The 27,674-nt window shown below is 43.6% G+C and overlaps 1 protein-coding gene across 1 annotated transcript in view; it reads right to left on the bottom strand.

Annotated features, from left to right (window-relative positions):
• LOC115174836 (solute carrier family 35 member F1-like) overlaps positions 1 to 27,674 on the bottom strand; it is a 154,803-nt gene that overhangs the window by 35,340 nt on the left and 91,789 nt on the right. The window contains exons 3-5 of the mRNA XM_029733763.1: positions 19,328 to 19,455; positions 2,143 to 2,302; positions 974 to 1,130 (exon numbers count right to left, since the gene is read on the bottom strand). Coding sequence (XP_029589623.1) covers positions 974 to 1,130; positions 2,143 to 2,302; positions 19,328 to 19,455 — 445 coding nt within the window. The remainder of the gene's footprint in view (positions 1 to 973; positions 1,131 to 2,142; positions 2,303 to 19,327; positions 19,456 to 27,674) is intronic.

Raw genomic sequence — 27,674 nt, 5'->3', positions numbered from 1 at the left:
CTGGTGGGAGTATATGTTGAAAATGGGGCATGTCTGTAGATATGTAGCTGGCATCAACGGCTGTATAAGATCAGATGGCAAGTGCTACAGAATGTATACACTAAGGTTTCAAAACATTAGGAACATGCTCTTTCTATGACAGACTGACCAGGTGAATCCAGGTGAAGCTATGATCCCTTATTGACGTCACTTGTTAAATCAACTTCAAATCAGTGTAGATGAAAGGGAGGAGACAGGTTAAAGAATGATTTTCAAGCCTTGAGACAATTGATACATGGATTGCGTATGTGTGCCATTCAGAGGGTAATTGGGCAAGACAAAATATTTAAGTGCCTTTGAACGGGATATGGTAGTAGGTGCCAGGCGCACCGGTTTGTGTCAAGAACTGCAACGCTGTTGGGTTTTTCACGCTCAACACTTTCCTTTGTGTATCAAGAATGAGCCACCACCAAAAGAACATCCAGCCAACTTGACAAAACTGTGGGAAGCTTTGGGGTCAACATGGCCAGCATCCCTGTGGAATGCCTTCGACACCTTGTAGAGTCCATGCTCCAACGAATTGAAGCTGTTCTGAACGCAAACTCAATATTAGGAAGGTGTTCCTAATGTTTAGTATACTCAGTGTAGATGAACTTAAGGTTTCCAGCTTGCTAATGTTAGTGTTGGGGTGTTAAAGATATAGCACTACAGCTCTGAGTTTCTACTGGCTGCTCTTGTGGTATTGGTGAAGAGGGATGCTCTGTCCAGTATAGTATCAGTGAGGAATGACACACTAGACCTGAGTTCAAATGCAGTTTGAAATCTTTGAAACACTTTGAATGTTTGCCTGCTTTGAGTGACAGATTTTCAGAGTTTGCCATTTTGGGACTATTCTATTGGTTCCATTGTACCAGACAAGCTCAAACAAGCTAAATATATTTGAAATGATTTCAAACAGTATTTGAAGCCAGGTCTGACACACAAACACACTCACAGCTGAATGCCGCTGAAGAAAGAGCCGAACAGTCCCATCATGCCCAGGAACTCCACCCTGCTCAGGTTCTTAACGATGAACTCCTCACACACGTTAGAGATTCCATAGAGCATGGCCCCTCCCAGAACCAGCAGGTCCCCCAGGAGCTTATGGTCCCCTAGGCAGATAGAGAGCGAGGAGGAAATTACTAGAGCACAACATTACAATAGCCTATCATATGAAAGAGCTATCCTTGAGTTATCCATGACACATAGGTTATCATATGAAACGCTCTTCAGTAATATCAGACTAAGTGGCTAGCCTATAAAAACCCATTAGTAATGGATGACAACAAGGCAGTGAAAGACATTGGCTGATGTACAGACAGCAACTGGGCTGCAGCAACTTTTCTTAATTGGAGTTAATAAATTAAGCAAATTTAAGATACTGTTCACTTTATTGGGTTTGAAATGACCCCCTTCTCCGTAACACTACCGGTAGCTGGTAAGACAAATGGCCATTATTGATTGGAACCTGATACCAAAGTATTGAATTATCCCTTTATCCCTGCATGTTCAGTGCATACTGAACGCAGCAGTGGGTTTCCGTCATGAAGGGATCAACTGTGCCCGACCAAACAAAGATCTTACAGATACTCAGCACACATTTGAGATATAATATAACTATTCTGTCAATTCTGAGACAGAAATGAAACTCTAGCAGTTTGTTTTTAATGAAACTCTAAACTCCTCGGATCCAGAACATGTAATATGATTTGGATTGGAACATTTATTATTCATAGTGAACCAAAATTCTATCTACTGGAAATCCAGGGGGTAATTCATGGAATAATGAGAGGGGGAAGCTGTCCATAGATGTGAAAGGCACACCGCACCAGGGATAACACCGGGGAGCTGACTGTGTTGTTGCTAAAGGTACTGAGGTTTAAACACAATGAGACAGTGATGGTGAACTGCACAGTGAGGACACCGTGTGTTGGGGTGATCGGGGTATTTGCGTGAAGGACACAGCAGACTGAAGGTCTCCAATGAGTCAGAGCAGTACACATTTATTATGAGTCTTTGTAAATGCTTAATTAAATGGTTATTCGATAACACTGTGTTACTGGCCCTTGGGGCAGTAAGGGTATTGTGTGTGTGTGTGTGTGTGTGTGTGTGTGTGTGCCTTACCTAGGCCCTGCTGTCTTCCCACCAGGACATCTGCCCCCACCATGCAGCCGATGCCCAGCAGACACACCCCAACGCCCACAAAATGCACGGCCTTGTACCTCACCAGCAGGAAGAACCAGGACAGCAGCAGCACCACGGGGATGGTGAAACAGTCTAAGAGCTGAGAGGCAGAGGAGAGACATACAGGGTTAGAACGGACACAATGAACTGTGGTTAATACAGACACAACAGAGAGAACATGATTTAAAATCAGGGATGGGCAACTAGCCGCCCTTTGTAGGCCCCCGGATCAATGACGCCTCCCCCAACATAATTTTTTAGGAACTCAGTCGGGGTCTCAACTTAATGTTGAGAGTTAGAATATCCAAGGTGCAATTTTGAAATTTGGTTGTGCATCATCAGTTTCTTGTTATGTCAGTCACAGACAGTCACTCAATTACCGCATGTCAGCTAACATTTTTTAGATTGGTAAGTAAGTCTAGACAGCTATCTAAACTTGTAGTAATCATGGTAGAATTACCGACCGGGAGGCCCCCATTGATTTTATTAGTCACTCTCACTCAGATATCACCCCCGTCAAAGTTGCCCATTACTGGATTAAATGGAGTTCCAAGATACTGTATGCCACATAGACACACCTAGGGGGATGGTATCACAGTAGACCTAAAAACCACCCCCACACAGAGGCCAGGGGCTGACACATAGGACACACTGTACTAGAGGACAAGGTCAGAGGACAGTCCAACACTAACGGTGATGAGAAAGAATGAGGATGGAGAATTAGGGGTGATGGAGGATTTTGCGTCAGGCAGAAGGGGTCATACGGGAGGGAGGAGAGGTAAGGTTTATGATTGCCTAGGGGACCATCAGGCCTCCATTCCGGGAAGCCTTTCTGGCACTTAGTGGTAGCAGTATGGGCTCACCCTCGGGGACAAGTAGTGCACAGGAGAACAAAGTGCTAAATTGAACCGTAGGACAGCAAAATGCCCCCCACATCACTGCCCATCACAGGCAGAGTACACAAAGGAGAAGAGAAGAGGTGGTGGAGTGGCCATCCTGACAGCTCACAACATTGATGTGCGCAATTAATGTTTTGACACCTAGGACAACCCTGGCATAATAATGTGTGGTTTTATCGATTTGTCTAAACGCCAGCTCAGCATGTCTCAGTCTCTCCTCAGACCAGCATGTCTCAGTCTCTCATCAGGCCAGCATGTCTCAGTCTCTCCTCAGACCAGTATGTCTCAGTCTCTCCTCAGACCAGTATGTCTCAGTCTCTCCTCAGACCAGTATGTCTCAGTCTCTCTTCTCTCATCAGACCAGTATGTCTCAGTCTCTCCTCAGACCAGTATGTCTCAGTCTCTCCTCAGACCAGTATGTCTCAGTCTCTCCTCTCTCATCAGACCAGCATGTCTCAGTCTCTCCTCAGACCAGTATGTCTCAGTCTCTCCTCAGACCAGTATGTCTCAGTGTCTCCTCAGACCAGTATGTCTCAGTCTCTCCTCAGACCAGTATGTCTCAGTCTCTCCTCAGACCAGTATGTCTCAGTCTCTCCTCAGACCAGTATGTCTCAGTCTCTCCTCAGACCAGTATGTCTCAGTCTCTCCTCAGACCAGTATGTCTCAGTCTCTCCTCAGACCAGTATGTCTCAGTCTCTCCTCAGACCAGTATGTCTCAGTCTCTCCTCAGACCAGTATGTCTCAGTCTCTCCTCAGACCAGTATGTCTCAGTCTCTCCTCAGACCACTTTGTCTCAGTCTCTCCTCAGACCAGTATGTCTCAGTCTCTCCTCAGACCAGTATGTCTCAGTCTCTCCTCAGACCAGTATGTCTCAGTCTCTCCTCAGACCAGTATGTCTCAGTCTCTCCTCAGACCAGTATGTCTCAGTCTCTCCTCAGACCAGTATGTCTCAGTCTCTCCTCAGACCACTTTGTCTCAGTCTCTCCTCAGACCACTTTGTCTCAGTCTCTCCTCAGACCAGTATGTCTCAGTCTCTCCTCAGCTCAGTATGTCTCAGTCTCTCCTCAGACCACTGTCTCAGTCTCTCATCAGGCCAGCATGTCTCAGTCTCTCCTCTCTCCTCAGACCAGTATGTCTCAGTCTCTCCTCAGACCAGTATGTCTCAGTCTCTCCTCAGACCAGTATGTCTCAGTCTCTCCTCAGACCAGTATGTCTCAGTCTCTCCTCAGACCAGTATGTCTCAGTCTCTCCTCAGACCAGTATGTCTCAGTCTCTCCTCAGACCACTTTGTCTCAGTCTCTCCTCAGACCAGTATGTCTCAGTCTCTCCTCAGACCAGTATGTCTCAGTCTATCCTCAGACCAGTATGTCTCAGTCTCTCCTCAGACCAGTATGTCTCAGTCTCTCCTCAGACCAGTATGTCTCAGTCTCTCCTCTCTCATCAGGCCAGTATGTATGTCTCAGTCTCTCCTCAGACCAGTATGTCTCAGTCTCTCCTCAGACCAGTATGTCTCAGTCTCTCCTCAGACCAGTATGTCTCAGTCTCTCCTCAGACCAGTATGTCTCAGTCTCTCCTCAGACCAGTATGTCTCAGTCTCTCCTCTCTCATCAGCAAGAGATGGAGAGAGATAAACAGTGTAGGCCAGGGATTTTTCTTGAGCGGATGGTTGGGTGGACTGGCATGCAAACTGACCGCAAGAAGCCCAAACATTTGACTAAAACAATCATTTCAAACCTTGCTTAAATTTGTATACGATCATGTGTCTGTCTCTCTACTATGTGGGAAAACTTGGTAACAGATTTCCAAAACAAAAATCAATTGGAGCTGATTTCCTTGTGTTTTTACAGTATTTTATGTCCAACAATAAAAATAAAACTGTTTCTCAGAAAACTTGGGGGGGCCAAATAAAACCGTGGGTCAAATTCGGGCCACAGGCCGCCAGTTGGGGAACCCTGATGTAGGGTAACAATAACCATGAGAGAACCCTGAAAGTGAGTGAATGATTGAGGTTGAGTTCTGTGTTACTCTCATCTGTTCTCTCAGTGCTATCTGTGTAACAGCTATGGCAGGAAACAACAGTGAGTTATTGGCAAAATAATAGACATGACTTGGTAATGAAATTCTCTGCTCCTCTTTACAAATACCAGCAAACAAATTAAACCCCTGGCTATTTAGTCAGTCCTAATAAGACTCTGTGCTTAACTCTACCGAATAAATCTTCATTTAATTCCTCAGTTTTAAAGTGTTATGTCCCCAGGCTGGCTACCTGCATATCTCTAACTGGAGGAGTGTGAATAGCAGTGAAGATAATGTCCCTAGCCAGCTGTTATAATGAGTTGATGAAGAGGGGTTTGAAGAGGGGCTCCTCATACTGGAGCCTAGCCAGACTCCATGACCATTCATAACAACTAATCATTTCCCCCTTAATGGGAAAGTCCTTTATAGCACTGTTTTATGCCTCGTTCTCTTCATGGCGGAAATATTAATATTGATGAGGCATTGTCTAACCTCGTTATAGTTTATAAAAAACTGTTGAGAATTGTTGTGCCTATTTCTTTCCTCCACTCTCCCTAAAGAATCAGTGGGAGAGCCAATTAAATTAAATGCCAACATACCCTGCACAGAGGAACAAGAGAAGTGTCTGACTTGGCCTTAGAGTGAGAGGGTCCATTGATCAAGTCTCCAACTAACACCAAACTTACTTCATTTGAGTTCACTTGACCTGAGCTGCTCTCTTTTTCAGTGTTTCTCCTATATTCATTTAGCCTCTGCTTAACTCTATTTAATTTATTATATTACAAAATGATAATATATATTTTATCTATTATAGTTGCCCCCACTCCCCCCAAAAATAACAAATATAACTTAAACGACTAAAACCATAAAAAGTATGTAAAAATGATAATGGAGCTATAGACTCAGTGTTCAAATTATTAGGTACACCCATCTAGTACTGGGTTGGACCCCCCCTTTGCCTCCAGAACAGCCTGAATTCTTTGGGGCATGGGCACGTTGCTCAATTGGTAACATGTGCCAGGAAAACATTCCCCACAACATTACACCACCACCACCCAGTAGCGTAAACAACCAGGCAGGATGGGCCATGGACTGCTTACGCCAAATCCAGACTTTGTCATCAGCATGATGCAACAGGAACCAGGATTCGTCGGACCAGGCTATATTTTTTTCCCACTGGAGCCGCTTCTTGTTTTTAGCTGATAGGAGTGGAACCCGGTGTAGTCGTCTGCTGCAATAGGGTATCTGTGACAAGGACCGACGAGTTGTGCGTTCCAAGATGCCATTCTGCACACCACTGTTGTACTGTGCTGCTATTTGCCTGTTTGTGGCCCACCTGTTAGCTTGCAAGATTCTTGCCATTCTCCTTAGACCTCTCATCCTCGAGCTGTCATGGGGCCCTCATGGATTTTGTTATAATGTTTAAGTCATTCAGATGGCTTATGTCGTGTTCATATGCTATGACAAAACGTGTAGAATAGAAGGAAACTATTAAACTGTTCTCTCCACCCCATAGCAAAATGTGTAGAATTGCTGGAAATTTGCTTTAAAACAAAGATATTGTCTCTGCGGCAAAGACGAGGTCCTCTAAAATTTTCCGGTCGGAGACTGCGCCAATAGCCCCGCCTACTACCAGGCAACCCCCCCCCCCCCCCCCCACGCTGACTTTGCCACCACTGCAGAAGAAAATCATAGGGGAAACACTGCTCATTATCAAACCAACTTGCACAGCAGATCTGGAAAAAAATGTATTTCAAAATATTTGTACCAGTTTGAGTTATAGCTGTTTACTGAGTCAATATTTACAGTGATTCCTTGGGCACACCTTCCTCTGAATGTTTAATCACCTTCACAATATCCTCAGACTGGGTTTACTTTGAAGAGAGAGCTACTGCTGTAGACTGCTACTCTCAAATATCCATCTCTTCACTGGTGAAGAGAGTCACCCTATCACTCTCCTCACCTTCTGGCCTAGTCACTCAGTGACAGTCACACCATGAGGATAGATAGATAGATCCATCCCTGTGTGAACAGTTGCTGCAGGCCACCCGTGTGCTTGTCACATCAGTACCTTGGCCTGACTCTGGGTCAGCAAGGCATGGAGGTACTGATAAACTCGTCCATGCATCATCATGTCTGTCTGTCTGTCTGTCTGTCTGTCTGTCTGTCACAGGGTCAGATCACCAATGAGGGGATTCTGTTACCTTTTACACTCGACTTCCACCACTTCACTTCAGCAGAACAATCAACGCTCCACACCACTGGCCCTGACACTCTGTGAGACCGAGGTTCCGTGCTTGTCATCGATTGCCCTTCTTGAAACAACGATGAGGCGGAGTGGTCTCGAGTGGCGGACGGGGGATGATGTAAGCAGAGTGCTACCTGATGGAGACAGACCCTGACGCACCATCTGTTTTCTGTCTGGCTGAGTAGAGGCGGAGGCAGTGACAGACGCAGAAGTAGAGGAAGAGACAAAGACAGAATCCCATGATGTCACAGATCCCTCTGGAACTTTCATTGCGCACACCTGGCCCCTATTCCCACTGATTGTATTTATGTGCCCTTTGTTCACCATGGTGCTGCCGATTATTGTTACTATGTCTGTTGGTGGGTGTGAGTACCTGTGCTGTGCGTTTTGGGCTTCCGTGCCTTTGTGGATCGCGCAGATGATTACGGGTCTCATCCTGTGTGATAATCATTGTGCGCTTGTGTTATTTATTCGAGGTGCTCCTCGCTTTTTTGTTTGGGTTTCAACCCTGTGTTTTTGTTACGTGTTTGTTTGGTCTTCGTCCACGTGCCCTTACACGGCACGCCGTAATCTGGGGTATAATAAAAAAAACTATTACAGTAATTTCCGGACTATTGAGCGCACCTGAATATAAGCCACGCCCACTGAATTTTTTTAAAAGTATTATTTTGAACATAAATAAGCCGCACATGTCTATAAGCCGCAGGTGCCTACCGGTACATTGAAACAAATGAACTTTACACAGGTTTTAACGAAACACGGCTTGTAACAAAAAATTAAAAATTTGCAGTAAACAGTAGCCTACCAAGAAAGTCATTGGTCACTATCTTCCTCCTCCTGTGCACTGAAACCACTGAAGCCATCTCCTTCGGTGTCGGAGTTGAATAGCCTCAGAATTGCTTCATCCGATATTGGATCGTTTTCATTGTCGCTCTCGTCACTGTTTGACCTTAACCCGTTCGGCAATTTCATTGGTCTAATGAAAGCTTCATGCCGCCAAAAAACTGAGCACGTCACAGAATGTTTTTTTTTTTGAAAAAAAAATTGAAAGCGGGAAAAAACAAATATATTAGTCGCGTCATTGTTTAAGCCGTGAGGTTCAAAGCGTGGGAAAAAAGTTGCGGCTTATAGTCCGGAATTTACGGTACGCATTCCTGCACCTGTCTCCTGAATCATTCATGCCAACGTGACACACGAGCTGATAATAGACACATTTAAATATGTTTTTCTTTCAACTTCTTTCCACATGGCTCCCTCTGTCTCGATACTAGGAAATGGAAAATGTTGGATCTGAACTTCTAGGATCTGAAGAAAGAATCAATCTATATTTATTCAGATTGTTGCTGATACCTTATTTTCTCAGGCTATCATAGACATTAGGGTAAATATATTTGAGATAAACGGTTGAGATTGATATAATTTAAAATCTTAAAAACAGGGTTGTCAAACTATTTAATAATTTCTTTAAAAAAATTAATTTTTATAAAACGTCTTTTTTTTTACCTTAAAAGTCAATTATAAAACACATAAGTTGTAGCTTAGACATATTTTACATCATCTGAGGTTGTGTTGTGCCGGCCATCCGCTGAGACACAACATGCTCTTGAATACATATGAAAAATAATTAATGACATTCCAGCCATGAGGCCAAATAGGGGGCTTTTGGTCATTGACTGCAGGGAAGGACTACTGAATGACAATGACACCACCACACCTTGTATAGCCTATTTGACTGATATGGCTGTATACACAAGCTATACCCATTATCACAACTTTGCAGTTGGCACTGATCTCATTTTTCCGCTCTCATCTCAAATAAAAATGTATTTGTCACATGCGCAGAATACAACAGGTGTAGACCTTACCGTGAAATACTTACTTACAAGCCCTTAACCAACAATGCAGTTCAAGAAACAGAGTTAAGAAAATATTTACTAAATAAAATAAAGTCAAAATAAAAAGAAACACAGTAGAATGACATAACAATAACGAGGCTACATACAGGGGCCCCGGTACTGAGTCAGTGTGCGGGGGTACAGGTTAGCCCAGGTCATTTGTACATGTAGGTAGGGGTAAAGTGATAGTCTGGGTGTCCATTTGATTAATTGTTCAGCAGTCTTATAGCTTGAGGGTAGAAGCTGTTAAGGAGCCTTTTGGACCTAGACTTGGCACTCCGGTACCGCTTGCCGTGCGGTAGCAGAGATAACAGTCTATGACTTGGGTGACTGGAGTCTGACAATTTTGTGGGCCTTCCTCTAAGTGTCAGGACTACTAATAAAAAACAAATAGGAATAACAATTAACATAAAAAAGCAAAACTATAATAACCTGGGTGAGCAGGAAGTACCATAAATGTCCAGGTAAGCCAATGAAGTGCTAATGGTAGTGTCTGTCCACGTTCAGCCCTGACTACTGAGAGAGGAGAGTGTTTAGGTGCCTGATTTAAGACTACAGAGGGGATACTAACACACTCCTCACTGTCTGTCTCCCCAAATCGGTCAGCCCTGGGGCCCCTGGATGGATCCTGAGTCCTGGCTGGGCTCCGGAGGGGTGGAGGGAAATGCCAGATTTAGCTGAGATTAGAGGAAATGAAGAGGGTGAGAAAAAGAAATCTATCCTGCTCTCAGCAGGACTCTCCTATAATCTTCCCTCTCTCCATCCCTTCCTCCACTAGCAAACTGATGCCTTTCGGGTGGATATGAGTAAGGCTCCTTTGGCACTAACCACATTTTAATGAAGATAAACTGACACACGGAACGAGAGTCAGCCAGTGGACCTTTAATTAGCCCCCTTATCATGCAGTCTCAACCAGAAGTGGATTCACGGCAGGGCCAGGCCAGGCAGAGGGCCAGCCAATCAAGATGGCCTTATTTATATATATTACAAACAACAAATCAAATTCATTTATTTCATTTTATATATACACATAACATTAAGTACATGAATTTGATTTGTAGTTTGTATTGTCTCCTGACTAAACAGAAATGTTGAAAAATGCAGTAGGAGGCTAATTTGTTTTATCGCAATCATATGGTACCACTATCCCCCCCACACAAATGTACCTACTAGCATGCTAACTGTGGGAAAATTGTTTAGACCCTCTGCAATTCTTTGCTAATGCGAACTAGCGCTAGCCAGCTAGTCACAAGTTATGGCAAAACAAAGTTCACTCATGCACTTTTTCAAAAAGCCACAGATGGAGGATGAAGAAAACACCTGCTCCACTACCTCCATTGGCTAAACCAAATCTGTCAGAGTCATCGTCAGCCCACGAGGTTAGCTACTGCTTTGACTTCCACAGCCCAGCTCAACATCGCCCAGCCTGGCCTTGTCATGGTGAGCATGTCATCACGAGGCCACCTGCGGATTTGTCTGAACTCTAGTTGACAAACCACCCACACAACCAAAAATATGAGTCTTCCCCGTTTTGGAATTATAATTTTTTTACCTTTATTTAACTAGGCAAGTCAATTAAGAACAAATTCTTATTTACAATGACGGCCTACCCCGGCCAAGCCGTAACCTGTGCGCCGCCCTATGGGACTCCCAATCACGGCCGGTTGTGATACAGCCTGGAATTGAACCAGGTCTGTAGTGACGCCTCAAGCACTGAGATTGCAGTGCCTTAGACCACTGCACCACTTGGTATGGCCAGTTTTATTGGCTGGCATACAGTTCGACAAAGCACGCTCTTTTCTGTAAAGCTGTGTAGACATTTCTCCAAGGCCACTATGGAAGGCTCATTGGTTAGAGACATATATAAAGATTGGAAGCATCTTTGCGAGGCATGCTTCAACACCTGGCTAGCAAACCCCACTCTTTTGCACTGGATAAATGTGAAGGCTCTAGTGCCATGCCATAACAAATCAAAGCCAGGGTAATGTTTTAAATCAACTTAACCGCAAGTTCATAGCACTACATAGACATAGAGAACAGTGAAGAGGCCCTTAAAAAGTGAAACTTTTTTTACATTTCTACATAAATAACCAAATATGACAACAACAAAAAATTTAAATCGTCTATAACAGCTGCCCAAAAACGCTAGACTCATGGTCCTGGACAGACAGCTGACTGAGCTGCATACCCTGTTCCAGGAGGATCAATATGGAATAATGAGAGTAGGACTGTCCCCGACAAAAAAAACATCTTAGACGACCGAAAGTCGTCTGTTCTTTCGACCAATAGATTGGTCTAAATTTGTTAAACTGTATTTTTCCATATATAGACACACCATAATAATAATAATAATAATAAAATCATCTACAGTGGCAAGACAAAGTATGTGAACCCTTTGGAAATACCTGGATTTCTGCAAGAATTAGTCATAAAATTTGATCTGATCTTCATCTAGGTCACAACAATAGACAAACACAGTCTGCTTAAACTATTAACACACAAACAATTATACGTTTTCATGTCTTTATTGAAAACACCGTGTAAACATTCACAGTGCAGGGTGGGAAAAGTATGTGAACCCTTGGATTTAATAACTTGTTGACCCTCCTTTGGCAGCAATAACCTCAACCAAACATTTTCTGTAGTTGCGGATCAAACTTCCTCTTTACAAAACTGTTTCAGTTCAGCAATATTCTTGGGATGTCTGGTGTGAACTGCTCTCTTGAGGTTATGCCACAGCATCTCAAAATCGGGTTGAGGTCAGGACTCTGACAGGGCCACTCCAGAAGGAGTATTTTCTTCAGTTGAAGCCTTTCTGTCGTTGATTTACTTCTGTGTTTTGGGTCGTTGTCCTGTTGCGTCACCCAACACATACATTTTTCCGTCAATGATAGCCAGCTGTCCAGGCCCACAATACTTTACAGTTGGGATGAGGTTTTGATGTTGGTGTGCTGTGCCTTTTTTTTCTCCACACATAGTGTTGTGTGTTCCTTCCAAACAACTCAACTGTAGTTTCATCTGTCCACAGAATATTTTGCCAGTAGCACTGTGGAACATCTAGGTGCACTTTTTGTTTTTTTGTACAGCAGTAGCTTCTTCCGTGGTGTCCTCCATGAACACCATTCTTGTTTAGTGTTTTATGTATCGTAGACTCATCAACAGAGATGTTTGCATGTTCCAGAGATTTCTGTAAGTCTTTAGCTGACACTAGGATTCTTCTTAACCTCATTAAGCATTCTGCGCTGTGCTCTTGCAGTCATCTTTGCAGGACGGCCACTCCTAGGGAGAGTAGCAATTGTGCTGAACTTTCTCCATTTATAGACAATTTGTCTTACCGTGGACTGATGAACATCAAGGCTTTTAGAAATATTTTTGTAAACCTTTCCGACATCATGCAAGTCAACAATTCTTAATCTTAGGTCTTCTGAGATCTCTTTTGTCCGAGGCATGGTTCACATCAGGCAATGCTTCTTGTGAATAGCAAACACACATTTGTTGAATGTTTTTTATAGGGCAAGGCAGCTCTAACCAACATCTCCAATCTCGTCTCATTGATTGGACTCCATGTTAGCTGACTCCTGACTCCAATTCGCTTTTGGAGTAGTCATTAGCCTAGAGGTTCACATACTTTTTCCAACCTTTAATGTTTAAATTATGTTTTCAATATAGACAGGAAAATTCAATAATTTGTGTGTTATTAGTTTAAGCACACTATGTTTGTCTATTGTTGTGACTTAGATGATCAGATCAAATTTGATGAGCAATTTATGCAGAAATCCAGGTAATTCCAAAGGGTTCACATACTTTTTCTTGCCACTGTATGCATTGAGCTTGTCTGATGCTTAAAGCTTACGGTTTGATGAAATAAGACAAATGCCTCAAGAGGGCGCCAGAGATCTAGATAACCAGAATAAAAAACCTGACCTAACTATTCACCTCTTGCAGATTCTGCCATTACTCTCCTGAAGTTGCCAATAATAGGCTACACGAGGAGTCTGCAACCTTTCTCATGTTGAATGCCAATTTATCTTCCCATTTCTACCGATCTGCATGCCAGTTTTTATATGTATATTTTCATGAAACGGTTCCATTTAATTTATAATAAAGTCTTCATATCTCCAAAATTGTGTTGTGGTTAATCAAAATTGTATCCAAATCTAAATGAAAATTATACAAACCTAAAAAGTAACTTCTATTGCCAACTATGTAAAATTAGCCTACATAAAGCCAACACACAACATTGCAGCCTGCAGGTAGAAAATATCAAAATAAAAATAAATATCCTATAAATCACATTGGCTACACATGGCCTGTCTGCAACAAACTTGAAACATTGTATCAACCATTAACTTGGGTCCGGCTGAAGCTTGCGCTAGCATTGAATAAAATATTCTGGGCCCTTAGAACTTCCAGCGCCAGTGAGCTCAGGACAGGCAGTTGTAGGCTATTTGCGCAAGAGATAAGAAACACACCGGAGCTGAGTACCAGCACCTCAAATGTTCTACTGTTTGAGCTCCTGTTCCTCTTATAGAATATTAGCTCTACAGTATTGTGGAGCTCCTACACCTAAATATAAACAGTACCAGCACCCAAAATGAGTATATGGTTCAGTCCAAGTCAAGCACTGATAAGAATTTATGAGGTAGGCCTATTTTATGACATTTCTACTGGATCAGAGCATGACATTTTTCCCTTTCATGCTGAGTGGTTATCGAAAGGGAGAGAGCTGGAAAGATTTTTCAAATACATTGAGGGACTATTGTTATTCTCAATGGATGTAAAAACAGACTTTGCTTGCTGTTTGAGGTGAAGAAAACATGACTTTGAGAAGCTCCATAGGTCATTAGTTGTGGTGCGTTAAGCCAATCAGAAATACTATCAGATCCCCAAATGAGCACATTTATATGCCTACATTTGTGCGCAGGCCAGGTGGCCTATAGGCCTACTTCTATTCGTGCGCGTCCTTACTCAACATTGACAGGAGTGCTCCAAACAAAAGGCCAAGACTAAATTGACACCTCGTAAATGGAATGAAATAAACCAAAACTTGTCTCTCACAAGTGTAGCATTGGTTATACATTCTGCAAAAAAATATGTCCACTCAAACAATGAGAACAGAAATACTTGAATAATAATATTGAATGCATTAAAATAAATTACCATAACCAAATAAACAACATTGTAGATTAGAAATTATGGGAATTAACGGTAAATGTACTAATGGTGATATATGTAATGGGGAATTGATCTACACTAACAAGTAAAGCAAACAATTCACACAATGAAGTTATGAAACAATGAATGTGCACAAATTGGCTGGAGAGAGAAGTGCATTGTGCATCTGGGCGCATGATCAATCCCACGTCTGCATTGGCCATGCAGCATTTATGGTGATATGGCCTCAGCAGAAGTCAAGGCATTCATACTTATTGCGCTTCGCTGAGCAGTGCAGAGCTGTTTTCAAGGTAGTGAGTTTGTGTTTATACAGGACCTACTGCCCCAACCTACCGTCAACTAATTATGCCAATGAGGAGCTATACAGAGCCCTCCGCATTGTTACAAAATTTGGGAGGCACAAGGCCATGCGGTACGGAGCTTGATTTGGCCTCTGCATGCCTGGAGGCTCCGCATTTGCATCACACCATCCCTATGGAGCATCCGACTACATTTTTTTCGGATCAAACATAAATTCGCTTTTAGTCTAGGCCTCCACAATGGATTAGTTCACTGAGATAGGCGCAAATATATATATATACACTGCTCAAAAAAATAAAGGGAACACTTAAACAACACAATGTAACTCCAAGTCAATCACACTTCTGTGAAATCAAACTGTCCACTTAGGAAGCAACACTGATTGACAATAAATTTCACATGCTGTTGTGCAAATGGAATAGACAACAGGTGGAAATTATAGGCAATAAGCAAGACACCCCCAATAAAGGAGTGGTTGTGCAGGTGGAGACCACATACCACTTCTCAGTTCCTATGCTTCCTGGCTGATGTTTTGGTCACTTTTGAATGCTGGCAGTGCTTTCACTCTAGTGGTAGCATGAGACGGAGTCTACAACCCACACAAGTGGCTCAGGTAGTGCAGCTCATCCAGGATGGCACATCAATGCGAGCTGTGGCAAGAAGGTTTGCTGTGTCTGTCAGCGTAGTGTCCAGAGCATGGAGGCGCTACCAGGAGACAGGGCAGTACATCAGGAGACATAGAGGAGGCCGTAGGAGGGCAACAACCCAGCAGCAGGACCGCTACCTCCGCCTTTGTGCAAGGAGGAGCAGGAGGAGCACTGCCAGAGCCCTGCAAAATGACCTCCAGCAGGCCACAAATGTGCATGTGTCTGCTCAAACTGTCAGAAACAGACTCCATGAGGGTGGTATGAGGGCCTGACGTCCACAGGTGGGGGTTGCTCAACTGTTCTGCCTGCGGCTACGGAACCCTGACCTGTTCACCGGACGTGCTTGTTGCACCCTCGACAATTACTATGATTATTATTATTTGACCATGCTGGTCATTTACGAACATTTTAACATCTTGACCATGTTCTGTTATAATATCCACCCGGCACAGCCAGAAGAGGACTGGCCACCCCTCATAGCCTGGTTCCTCTCTAGGTTTCTTCCTAGGTTTTTGGCCTTTCTCAGGAGTTTTTCCTAGGGAGTTTTTCCCAGCCACCGTGCTTCTTTCACATGCATTGCTTGCTGTTTGGGGTTTTAGGCTGGGTTTCTGTACAGCACTTTGAGATTTCAGCTGATGTACGAAGGGCTGTATAAATAAATTTGATTTGATTTGATTTGTGCTTACAGCCCAACACCGTGCAGGACGTTTGGCATTTGCCAGAGAACACCAAGATTGGCAAATTCGCCACTGGCACCCTGTGCTCTTCACAGATGAAAGCAGGTTCACACTAAGCACGTGACAGAGGCTGGAGACGCCGTGGAGAACGTTCTGCTGCCTGCAACATCCTCCAGCATGACCGGTTTGGCGGTGGGTCAGTCATGGTGTGGGGTGGCATTTCTTTGGGGGGCCGCACAGCCCTCCATGTGCTCGCCAGAGGTAGATTGACTGCCATTAGGTACCGAGATGAGATCCTCAGACCCCTTGTGAGACAATATGCTGGTGCGGTTGGCCCTGGGTTCCTCCTAATGCAAGACAATGCTAGACCTCATGTGGCTGGAGTGTGTCAGCAGTTCCTGCAAGAGGAAGGCATTGATGCTATGGACTGGCCCGCCCGTTCCCCAGACCTGAATCCAATTGAGCACATCTGGGACATCATGTCTCGCTCCATCCACCAACGCCACGTTACACCACAGACTGTCCAGGAGTTGGCGGATGCTTTAGTCCAGGTCTGGGAGGAGATCCCTCAGGAGACCATCCGCCACCTCATCAGGAGCATGCCCAGGCGTTGTAGGGAGGTCATACAGGCACGTGGAGGCCACACACACTACTGAGCCTCATTTTGACTTGTTTTAAGGACATTACATCAAAGTTGGATCAGCCTGTAGCGTGGTTTTCCACTTTAATTTTGAGTGTGACTCCAAATCCAGACCTCCATGGGTTGATAAATTGGATTTCCATTGATTATTTTTGTGTGATTTTGTTGTCAGCACATTCAACTATGTAAAGAAAAAAGTATTTAATAACATTATTTCTTTCATTCAGATCTAGGATGTGTTGTTTAAGTGTTCCCTTTATTTTTTTGAGCAGTGTATATATTTGTTACTGCACAATCACAACAACCAAGGTCAACCAACAGCCTTATGACCAAACAATTTGCCAGTCACCTAATTGGGGTCAGACCTAAATGAAAGCAGCAGCGCCCTGTCGGCCAGGGTCTAGGACTTTTCCACTGAAATAATCACTGGTGGTCCCATGTGGTCACTACCATATCTCTGCTGAAGATGCTGAATGAAGCGTATTTATGAGGTCAGGAATTCCCATCCCTTATTGAAGGTTTAGACAGCTGTAGCCCTGACATTTCCTCTAATATCAATAGGCAACTAAGGGCCATCGTCACACTTCCTATGACTTACTGTTGAGAGAGACTTCTCCACTTGCCTGGCTATGCAGACTCCTTGCTCCGGCCAAACGCCACACCAACAAACGTTAATTTCTTCTCCGCAGAGTCTGGATCTGAGTACCGAATGTGAACACATTCAGGGCAGTCTGGTTGGGCCAGAGCCAGAACACATGTGGGTAAAGTGGCAGTTTAAAAATGTGTCATTAGCTTTGATATTCTGATTGGTTAGAGCCGATCCAATTACTGATGACTTCGTTTTGTACAACACCCCTCCTGCCCCTCTTCACCACAAACGACTTCAATGATGGCAGTCTCAGACTAAAGTATGTAGCAAACGACAGAGCAGTGGAAGAATGTAGTGCAAGTGGTCAGGCCATTTTTTCGCTACAGGCCGTATCAAAACAACCATCAGATCTTGCATGCTGACTGCACGTCTCAACAATTATAGCCTGGTTGTCCTTTGAAACAGAACTCAGGGACTCTTTGGACTATGATGATATAATCTCCACCTTCAACACCATGCCTAGGCATCTACACTTGTGCTGTAAAATGTGAAACAAGAAAGTTAAGTCTGGATACTGTTTATTTTCAATTTAGCCTAATGTTTTCATGCCTGCCTTGGTAGGTCAGGCCTATGTGTTTGATTCAAAGTGAATTACTGTATTCATACCCACCGTGATATTAGGCTATTTATGATGAGTTCATGTTTTAATGCCTGCCTTGGTAGGCCAGGTTTATGTTTGCGGATTCAAGTGAGCTGTTGTACTCATACCCGCTGTGGTATTATGCATAATGATTTCATGTCTGAATGCCTATAGAGTAGCGTTTGCTTATTCAAAGTGAGCTATTAATTTCATACCCATAAGTTTCATAGCCATACAGTTCAAGATATAGACTTAAGTGTTTGTATTGTGTTGTGTGTGGCTGTTTTCATATGGCAAAAAGTGGGCACTTTTGGGCTTTTGAGCACCACACGGGCAGGTAATGCTGAGCCCGCAAATGTCAAATCAAAGATTTCAGCACTAGACAGCTCCACCCTCCACTCTGTTCTCTGACTCCTGATATTCGCATTCACAATGAGAATTATTCGCATTCACAATGACAATTATTCGCATTCACAATGAGAATTATTCACATTCACAATGAGAATTATTCGCATTCACAATGAGAATTATTCACATTCACAATGAGAATTATTCACATTCACAATGAGAATTATTCACATTCACAATGAGAATTGGGCATTTATTAAGGTCTCATAAGTTTTACAGTTTAGCCTCTTTATTTTGCTTCTCGGTAGAAGAACTTTAGGGACAGGTTATGAGGTTTAGGCTAGAGGACCAGACTCGATCCAGTAGCGATCATCAGTTCCCCATACATGAAATAGCCTAGGCCTACAGAAATAATGTGGCAAAGACTAAAGCATAAAAAAAGTTATACAAAAATAGAAATATTAGGGTAGAAATATGTGTAAACCGTGGTGTATGAAATTTAATGTAGCCTAAGCCTTTTTTTGTAACCCATAAATGTCCTCTAGCAAAACATACAATACAGAGATGAATCAGCAGCGACTAGCATCCGCTTATCTGGCCCCTTAGCCTAACATATCAGCCATAAGGGCTAAGCCTTTTATTTAATTCTGGGTATTGCCATGATTTTAGGTCATTCAGAGTAGCCTACATCTGTTTTTCATTGATTTTCTTTACACAGGGTGCCTATTCATTCACCAGGCAGGCCATTTGGGAAACGTTTGGAAAATGTTTTCCATGCACCACAACTACACCACTGATGTCTGTGTATTTTTGCTGGAAAATGTTGGCCCAGTCACTTTTACTCAGGCCCAGCCACACGGCAATTTCTACCTACGCCTCTGGACTCAAAGGCCATTGCTGTCTTACCGTCTTATGGCTGACCAGTCAGGGGGATGTCTAGGGACCGGCAGAATATTATAGTAGACACAAACACCTACACACACGTTTGTACCCACGCACCCATTGCACACACACACACGGGTTCAGATGTGATATATGTAAACAGACTCACCTGTACACTTGTTAGTGTGGTGTATTGGTAGGCTTTGATAACCAGGTAGTTAGCCTCGATGTCTATTAATCCCAGAATCATGTACTTCCACCATCGCCTCTTCAGTATAGCCAGCAGATTCTCCTCACCTGTGAAGAGAATGAGAGAGACATGTTCTAACAACGCCTGTTCCCACAGGGAATATAATTGTACGCTCATCAGATATTGTGGGTGGATATACACTATATATCCAAAAGTATGTGGACACCCCTTCAAATTAGTGGATTTGGCTATTTCAGGCACACCCGTTGCTGACAGGTGTATAAAATCGAGCACACAGCCATGCAATCTCCATAGACAAACATTGGCAGTAGAATGGCTTTACTGAAGAGCTCATTGACTTTCAACGTAGCACCGTCATAGGATGACACCTTTCCAACAAGTTAGTTTGTCAAATTTCTGCCCTGCTAGAGCTGCCCCGATCAATTGTAAGTGCTATTAGTTAGTTTGTCAAATTTCCATTTTGAAAAGAAGGACGAAGACATCCGATCCTCCTTTGCTAAGTCAAACGACACCGCTGGTCCTGCTCACATTACCCTACCCTGTGCTTTGACCTCTTTCTCCCATCTCTCTCCAGATTAAATCTTGCGTCTTGTGATGGCCGGCCGCCCAACAACCTGCCCGCTTGACCCTATCCCCTCCTCTCTTCTCCAGACCATTTCCGGAGACCTTCTCCCTTACCTCACCTCGCTCATCAACTCATCCTTGACCGCTGGCTACGTCCCTTCCGTCTTCAAGAGAGCGAGAGTTGCACCCCTTCTCAAAAAACCTACACTCGATCCCTCCGATGTCAACAACTACAGACCAGTATCCCTTCTTTCTTTTCTCTCCAAAACTCTTGAACGTGCCGTCCTTGGCCAGCTCTCCTGCTATCTCTCTCAGAATGACCTTCTCGATCCAAATCAGTCAGGTTTCAAGGCTGGTCATTCAACTGAGACTGCTCTTCTCTGTGTCACGGAGGCTCTCCGCACTGCTAAAGCTAACTCTCTCTCCTCTGCTCTCATCCTTCTAGACCTATCTGCTGCCTTTGATACTGTGAACTATCAGATCCTCCTCTCCACCCTCTCCGAGTTGGGTATCTCCGGCGTGGCTCACTCTTGGATTGCATCCTACCTGACAGGTCACTCCTACCAGGTGGCGTGGCGAGAATCCGTCTCCGCACCACGTGCTCTCACCACTGGTATCCCCCAGGGCTCAGTTCTAGGCCCTCTCCTATTCTCGCTATACACCAAGTCACTTGGCTCTGTGATATCCTCACATGGTCTCTCCTATCATTGCTACGCAGACGACACACAATTAATCTTCTCCTTTCCCCCTTCTGATAACCAGGTGGCGAATCGCATCTCTGCATGTCTGGCAGACATATCAGTGTGGATGACGGATCACCACCTCAAGCTGAACCTCGGCAAGACGGAGCTGCTCTTCCTCCCGGGGAAGGTCTGCCCTTTCCATGATCTCGCCATCACGGTGGACAACTCCATTGTGTCCTCCTCCCAGAGTGCTAAGAGCCTCGGCGTGACCCTGGACAACACCCTGTCGTTCTCCGCTAACATCAAGGCGGTGACTCGATCCTGTAGGTTCATGCTATACAACATTCGCAGAGTACGACCCTGCCTCACACAGGAAGCGGCGCAGGTCCTAATCCAGGCACTTGTCATCTCCCATCTGGATTACTGCAACTCCCTGTTGGCGGGGCTCCCTGCCTGTGCCATTAAACCCCTACAACTCATCCAGAATGCCGCAGCCCATCTGGTGTTCAACCTTCCCAAGTTCTCTCACGTCACCCCGCTCCTCCGCACACTCCACTGGCTTTCAGTTGAAGCTCGCATCTGCTACAAGACCATGGTGCTTGCCTACGGAGCTGTGAAGGGAACGGCACCTTCGTACCTTCAGGCTCTGATCAGTCCCTACACCCAAAGAAGGGCACTGCGTTCATCCACCTCTGGCCTGCTCGCCTCCCTACCTCTGCGGAAGCACAGTTCCCGCTCAGCCCAGTCAAAACTGTTCGCTGCTCTGGCACCCCAATGGTGGAACAAGCTCCTTCATGACGCCAGGACAGCGGAGTCAATCACCACCTTCCGTAGACACCTGAAACCCCACCTCTTTAAGGAATACCTGGGATAGGATATAGTAATCCTTCTAACCCCCCCACCCCCAAAAAAAAATATATATAGATGTACTATTGTAAAGTGGTTGTTCCACTGGATATCATAAGGTGAATGCACCAATTTGTAAGTCGCTCTGGATAAGAGCGTCTGCTAAATGACGTAAATGTAAATGTATTATTGTGAAGTGGAAACGTCTAGGAGCAACAAAAATTGTCTGTCCTCGGTTGCAACACTCACTACCAAATTCCAAACTGCTTCTGGAAGAAACGTCAGCACAAAAACTGTAAGTCGGGAGCTTCATGAAATGGGTTTCCATGGCTGAGCAGCCGCACACAAGCCTAACATCACCATGTGCAATGCCAAGTGTCGGCTGGAGTGGTGATAAGATCGCCACCATTGAACTTTGAAGCAGTGGAATCCCGCTTCACCATCTGGCAGTCCAACAAGTCTGAGTTTGGCGAATGCCAGGACAACGCTACCTGCCCGAATGCATAGTGCCAACTGTAAAGTTTTGTTGCAGAATAATGGTCTGTGGCTGTTTTTAATGGTTCAGGCTCATTGTTCCAGTGAAGGGAAATCTTAACGCTACAGCATACAATGACAGTCTAAATGATTCTGTGCTTCCAACTTTGTGGGAACAGTTTGGGGAAGGCCCTTTCCTGTTTCAGCATCACAATGCCCTGTGCACAAAGCGAGTTCTATACAGAAATGGTTTGTCGAGATCGGTGTGGAAGAACTTGACTGGCCTACATGGAGCCCTGACCTCAACCCCATCGAACACCTTTGGGATGAATTGAAACGCCGATTGCAAGCCAGGCCTAATCGCCCAACATCAGTGCCCTAATGTTCTTGTGGCTGAATGGAAGCAAGTCCCTACAGCAGTGTTCTAGTGGAAAACCTTTTTGTTATAGCAGCAAAGGGGGGACCAACTCCATATTTATGCCCATGATTTTGGAATGAGATGTTCGACGAGCAGGTGTCCATATACTTTTGGTCATGTAGCATTGACTAGAGTTAAGTGCGTAAACTTCTTTTAAGCCTTAACAAGCTGAAACTACCATATATAAGATTTCCCTTTCAGCTTCAGTGCATGGCTAACATTTCAAAATTAATTACAAGACAGATACAACAAGGGAAGCAATTAACATGACAAAAACAAACAGATAAACAAAACCACCCGAGAGAAGTCAGCCTCTTCCCAAGGATCATGAGAGGAAAAAAAACTTCCTGCAATCTCAATAGAACAACGCGGCTAGCTAGTTATTTGTTTTCAGTTATTATAGCTAGCATTGTGTGCAGTAATCTCTTAGCACAACAAGCCCAACATGAGAGCATTCTAAAATGTCTGCTTTTTTTAATGACCATAATTGACAAAAGAAAGCTCTCTGGGATCAGAGTGTGGGTAGAGTGAGAGAGAAAGAGAGTCAGGCCGGAGAGGAGGAATAATTGGAGACAACACTATTTACAGAGGAGCAGGTAGGAAGCATCCAAAAGCTAATTATTCATTCATGCTCAAAAACATCAAACTGTCAAACAGGTCGGTGGGGTTATTACTACGGTAGCTACAGTATAGTCTTGTACACTGATACCGTTAGAGCACTGATAAATGTGCTGGTACTTTATGAGAAATCTAAGCTAATACTGTAGCTATGAGCGAAGAGTCAGTGTTTGTAAAACAGTTGACGTAACCCATTTTGCAGTGCTTGAATAATTACATAAACTTGGAACAGATGCACTGAATTAAATTGTGTAATTACTATGCATTTGCATATATTGACAGTCTTTCTAAGCACACAGAGATATGCCACCAGTTGTACAGATTCCTGGAGTAAAAAATTTGTAGGGAAAAGGATCAAAATGGCTTCCTTTCCTTGACTGGTGGGATTGCAGAGTGCAGTGCTGTGATGGGGAGCTGTTTCCTTTCCCAGACTCTGAATGGTTCTGTGCTCTACTACAGGCCATTACAATCACCGGGTAACGGTCACACAGCACAAAAAACAGCCAGCCTGCCACTGTTCACGGAGAAAGGTTCTTTCCTAAAAGTACAGGTATATTTACCTAGTTTTATGTCTGTAGCTTAGCGTCCAGCTTCAAGAGCACGTTATCTGTTTGTTTAAACAGGGTTGTCACTGTGTGTTCTTTCTCTATACATATGTCTAAGGACCAGGGAAGTCACCACGATCTGGCTTTCGGGGCTTTAGTCCTACATGATTTTGGGTCATTCCCAAATCTTTTGTCCTGCTGCGATGGTGTAAAAAGTGGTTTGAGATAAAACACCCAGAAGTCATCCAACCGTTATAAATCAGGGGTGTAGTGCCACTTCCATGCCCCGCCACTTCCAGAATGGTGCCATGTCTTGCAAGATCACTTTATGATTCATTAGTATTCTACATAACAAACCGAATATAATAGCATAGATAATGTTAGGCTACTGTCATACCAAAAACACCACATAATTTCTGATGACAATTTAGGATGATTGTGCTGAAATGTTTTTTTTTTTCTCATGTGGACAGACCTCAACAGCAGGTGCCATGGGCTAAAATATGCTTTGATTGAAACAAAATCCAGGTGGCTGTGTTTAACTCCATCTGCTCTAAAATGAGATTAAACAGCTATGCTACTTAGCCTACGTCATTCAAGAAGATTGAAATGCATATTACCATGAAACTGAAATTGGGATCAAATGGTTGGCATGCATGCAGCATAGACGTTTCACCTGTAAAACGTGAAGAATTATCATTCACAATTGACAGTGATGATGGCCTAATTTATAATAAGGTAGGCCTAATTTAAAATAAAGGTAGACCTAATTTATAACAAGGCAGGTCTAATTAGTTTTTTTAGGATTTTAAACATAGAACATTTTCATTGAGACACTTATGTGTAAGCACAGGCAATCATGCAACTTGGATGATATAGGCCTATTGTATGTACAGTGGGAAGAAAAAGTATGTGAGCCCTTTGGAAATACCTGGATTTCTGTATAAATTGGTCATAACATTTAATCTGATCTTCATCTGGGAATACATTTTTCCGTCGATGATAGCAAGCTGTCCAAGCCCCGAGGCAGTAAAGCAGCCCCAAACCATGATGCTCCCTCCACCATACTTTACAGTTGGGATGAGGTTTTGATGTTAGTGTGCTGTGCCTTTTTTCTCCAAACATAGTGTTGTGTGTTTCTTCCAAACAACTCAACTGTAGATTAATCTGTCCACAGAATATTTTTCCAGTAGCGCTGTGGAACATCCAGGTGCACTTTTGCCTACTTCAGACATGCAGCAATGTTTTTTTTGGACAGCAGTAGCTTCTTCTGTGGTGTCCTCCCATGAACACCATTGTTGTTTAGTGTTTTACGTATCGTAGACTCGTCAACAGAGACGTTAGCATCTTCCAGAGATTTCTGTAAGTCTTTAGCTGACACTCTAGGATTCTTCTTAACCTCATTGAGCATTCTGCGCTGTGCTCTTGCAGTCATTTTTGCAGGACGGCCACTCCTAGGGAGATTAGCAACAGCGCTGAACTTTCTCCATTTATAGACAATATGTCTTACCTTGGACTGATGAAAATTAAGGCTTTTAGAGATACTTTTGTAACCCTTTCCAGCTTTATGCAAGTCAACAATTCTTAATCTTAGGTCTTCTGAGATCTCTTTTGTTCGAGACATGGTTCACATCAGGCAATTCTTCTTGTGAATAGCAAACTCAAATTTTGTGAGTGTTTTTTTATAGGGCAAGAAGGTTCTAACCAACATCTCCAATCTCGTCTCATTGATTGGACTCTAGGTTGGAGAAGTAATTAGACTAGGGGTTCACATACTTTTCCCAAACTACACTGTGAATGTTTAAATTATGTATTCAATATAGACAAGAAAAATACAATAATTTCTGTTATTAGTTTAAGCACACTGTCACGTCCTGACCATGGTAAGCTGTTATTTTCTATGGTAGAGTAGGTCAGGGCGTGACAGGGGGGTGTTCTAGTTTAGTTTTTTCTATGTTATGTTCTAGTTTTGTATTTCTATGTTGGGTTGTTCTAGTTTTTGTATTTCTATGTTAGGCTTTGTTTGAGATGATCTCCAATTAGAGGCAGCTGGTCATCGTTGTCTCTAATTGGAGGTCATATTTAAGTTGGTGTTTGTCTCACCTGGGTTTGTGGGAGATTAATTTTGAGTAGTGTATGTTTCACGGTTTGTTTTGTTTATTCAGTTTATTTATGGATTGCATAGTTTCACAGTATAAATACAATTTGGAATGACACACAAGCTGCACTTTGGTCCGCTCATTCCTACGACAACCGTGACACACACTATGTTTGTCTATTGTTGTGACTTAGATGAAGATCAGATCAAATTTGATGACCAATTTATGCAGAAATCCAGATAATTCCAAAAGGTTCAAATAGTTTTTCTTGCCACTCTATATTCTGACCTATTGTATAGTCTTCAATAGGCTACATGTAGGCACCAAGTTTCATTCAGAAATGATGATGTAATAATATAATAAATGGTGCTCCGGTAGGCTACCTAAAAAGATAGCACTACACCACTGGTTATAATAAATGTAAAGCAATTGCCATGTGTCAACTGCTAATTCCAGCTCCCTTTTGATTGGGACAGTCATTGCTGCTTTGACACAAGCACTGGAGCTTCTCTTGATAAATCAATGTCAGATTTTTCTTTTCACTGAATCTCCGTTTGAATATTTGGTTACAATTATGCTGGGAAATGTTAGCTAAGTTGAGGTGAGCGCTCATGATCATTAGTCTGGCAATTGAAAGCAATGCACATCTTCTCTACACACACATTTGGCCTCTAGCCTACCTGATGAGCTACCCTGATGTTTTCATGAACCTTCCAATACTTACCTGATGCATTTCAGTCACTTAGCCTACTGATGCGAATACACATTTTTACACTTTACATAGGCATATTCAAGTAATTTGACATTCTCTTATTGGTTAAAAAGGCCTACATCGTTTCAACAACAATATAGCTGAAACCACTAGCCTATTGGCTTCATTCATTTACTGAATTTATTATCTTGTAATTGTAGGCTAGGCTTCTTGCTGATAGATTATTTTAACATTATACCCTCTCTGTGTGTTAGTTCAGCCGGGGTGTGACATTATACCCTCTCTGTGTGTTAGTTCAGCCTGGGTGTGACATTATACCCTCTCTGTGTGTTAGTTCAGCCTGAGCGTGACATTATACCCTCTCTGTGTGTTAGTTCAGCCTGGGTGTGACATTATACCCTCTCTGTGTGTTAGTTCAGCCTGAGCGTGACATTATACCCTCTCTGTGTGTTAGTTCAGCCTGGGTGTGACATTATACCCTCTCTGTGTGTTAGTTCAGCCTGGGTGTGACATTATACCCTCTCTGTGTGTTAGTTCAGCCTGAGCGTGACATTATACCCTCTCTGTGTGTTAGTTCAGCCTGGGCGTGACATTATACCCTCTCTGTGTTAGTTCAGCCTGGGTGTGACATTATACCCTCTCCGTGTGTTAGTTCAGCCTGGGCGTGACATTATACCCTCTCTGTGTGTTAGTTCAGCCTGGGTGTGACATTATACCCTCTCTGTGTGTTAGTTCAGCCTGGGCGTGACATTATACCCTCTCTGTGTTAGTTCAGCCTGGGTGTGACATTATACCCTCTCTGTGTGTTAGTTCAGCCTGGGCGTGACATTATACCCTCTCTGTGTGTTAGTTCAGCCTGAGCGTGACATTATACCCTCTCTGTGTGTTAGTTCAGCCTGGGTGTGACATTATACCCTCTCTGTGTGTTAGTTCAGCCTGGGCGTGACATTATACCCTCTCTGTGTGTTAGTTCAGCCTGAGCGTGACATTATACCCTCTCTGTGTGTTAGTTCAGCCTGGGTGTGACATTATACCCTCTCTGTGTTAGTTCAGCTTGGGTGTGACATTATACCCTCTCTCTGTGTTAGTTCAGCCTGGGCGTGACATTATACCCTCTCTGTGTGTTAGTTCAGCCTGGGCGTGACATTATACCCTCTCTGTGTGTTAGTTCAGCCTGAGCGTGACATTATACCCTCTGTGTGTTAGTTCAGCCTGGGCGTGACATTATACCCTCTGTGTGTTAGTTCAGCCTGGGTGCGTGTGTGTGTGTGTATCACCACTAGGCCATATATTAATCTTAGAGGTGTGGGGGTACGGCGGGCAGGGTGTCATAATCAGATTATTTA

The sequence above is a fragment of the Salmo trutta genome, chromosome 35 (genome assembly GCF_901001165.1).
Source record: "Salmo trutta chromosome 35, fSalTru1.1, whole genome shotgun sequence".
NCBI classification, from domain to species: Eukaryota; Metazoa; Chordata; class Actinopteri; order Salmoniformes; family Salmonidae; genus Salmo; species Salmo trutta.
This window is presented reverse-complemented; position numbering and strand designations above follow the sequence as displayed.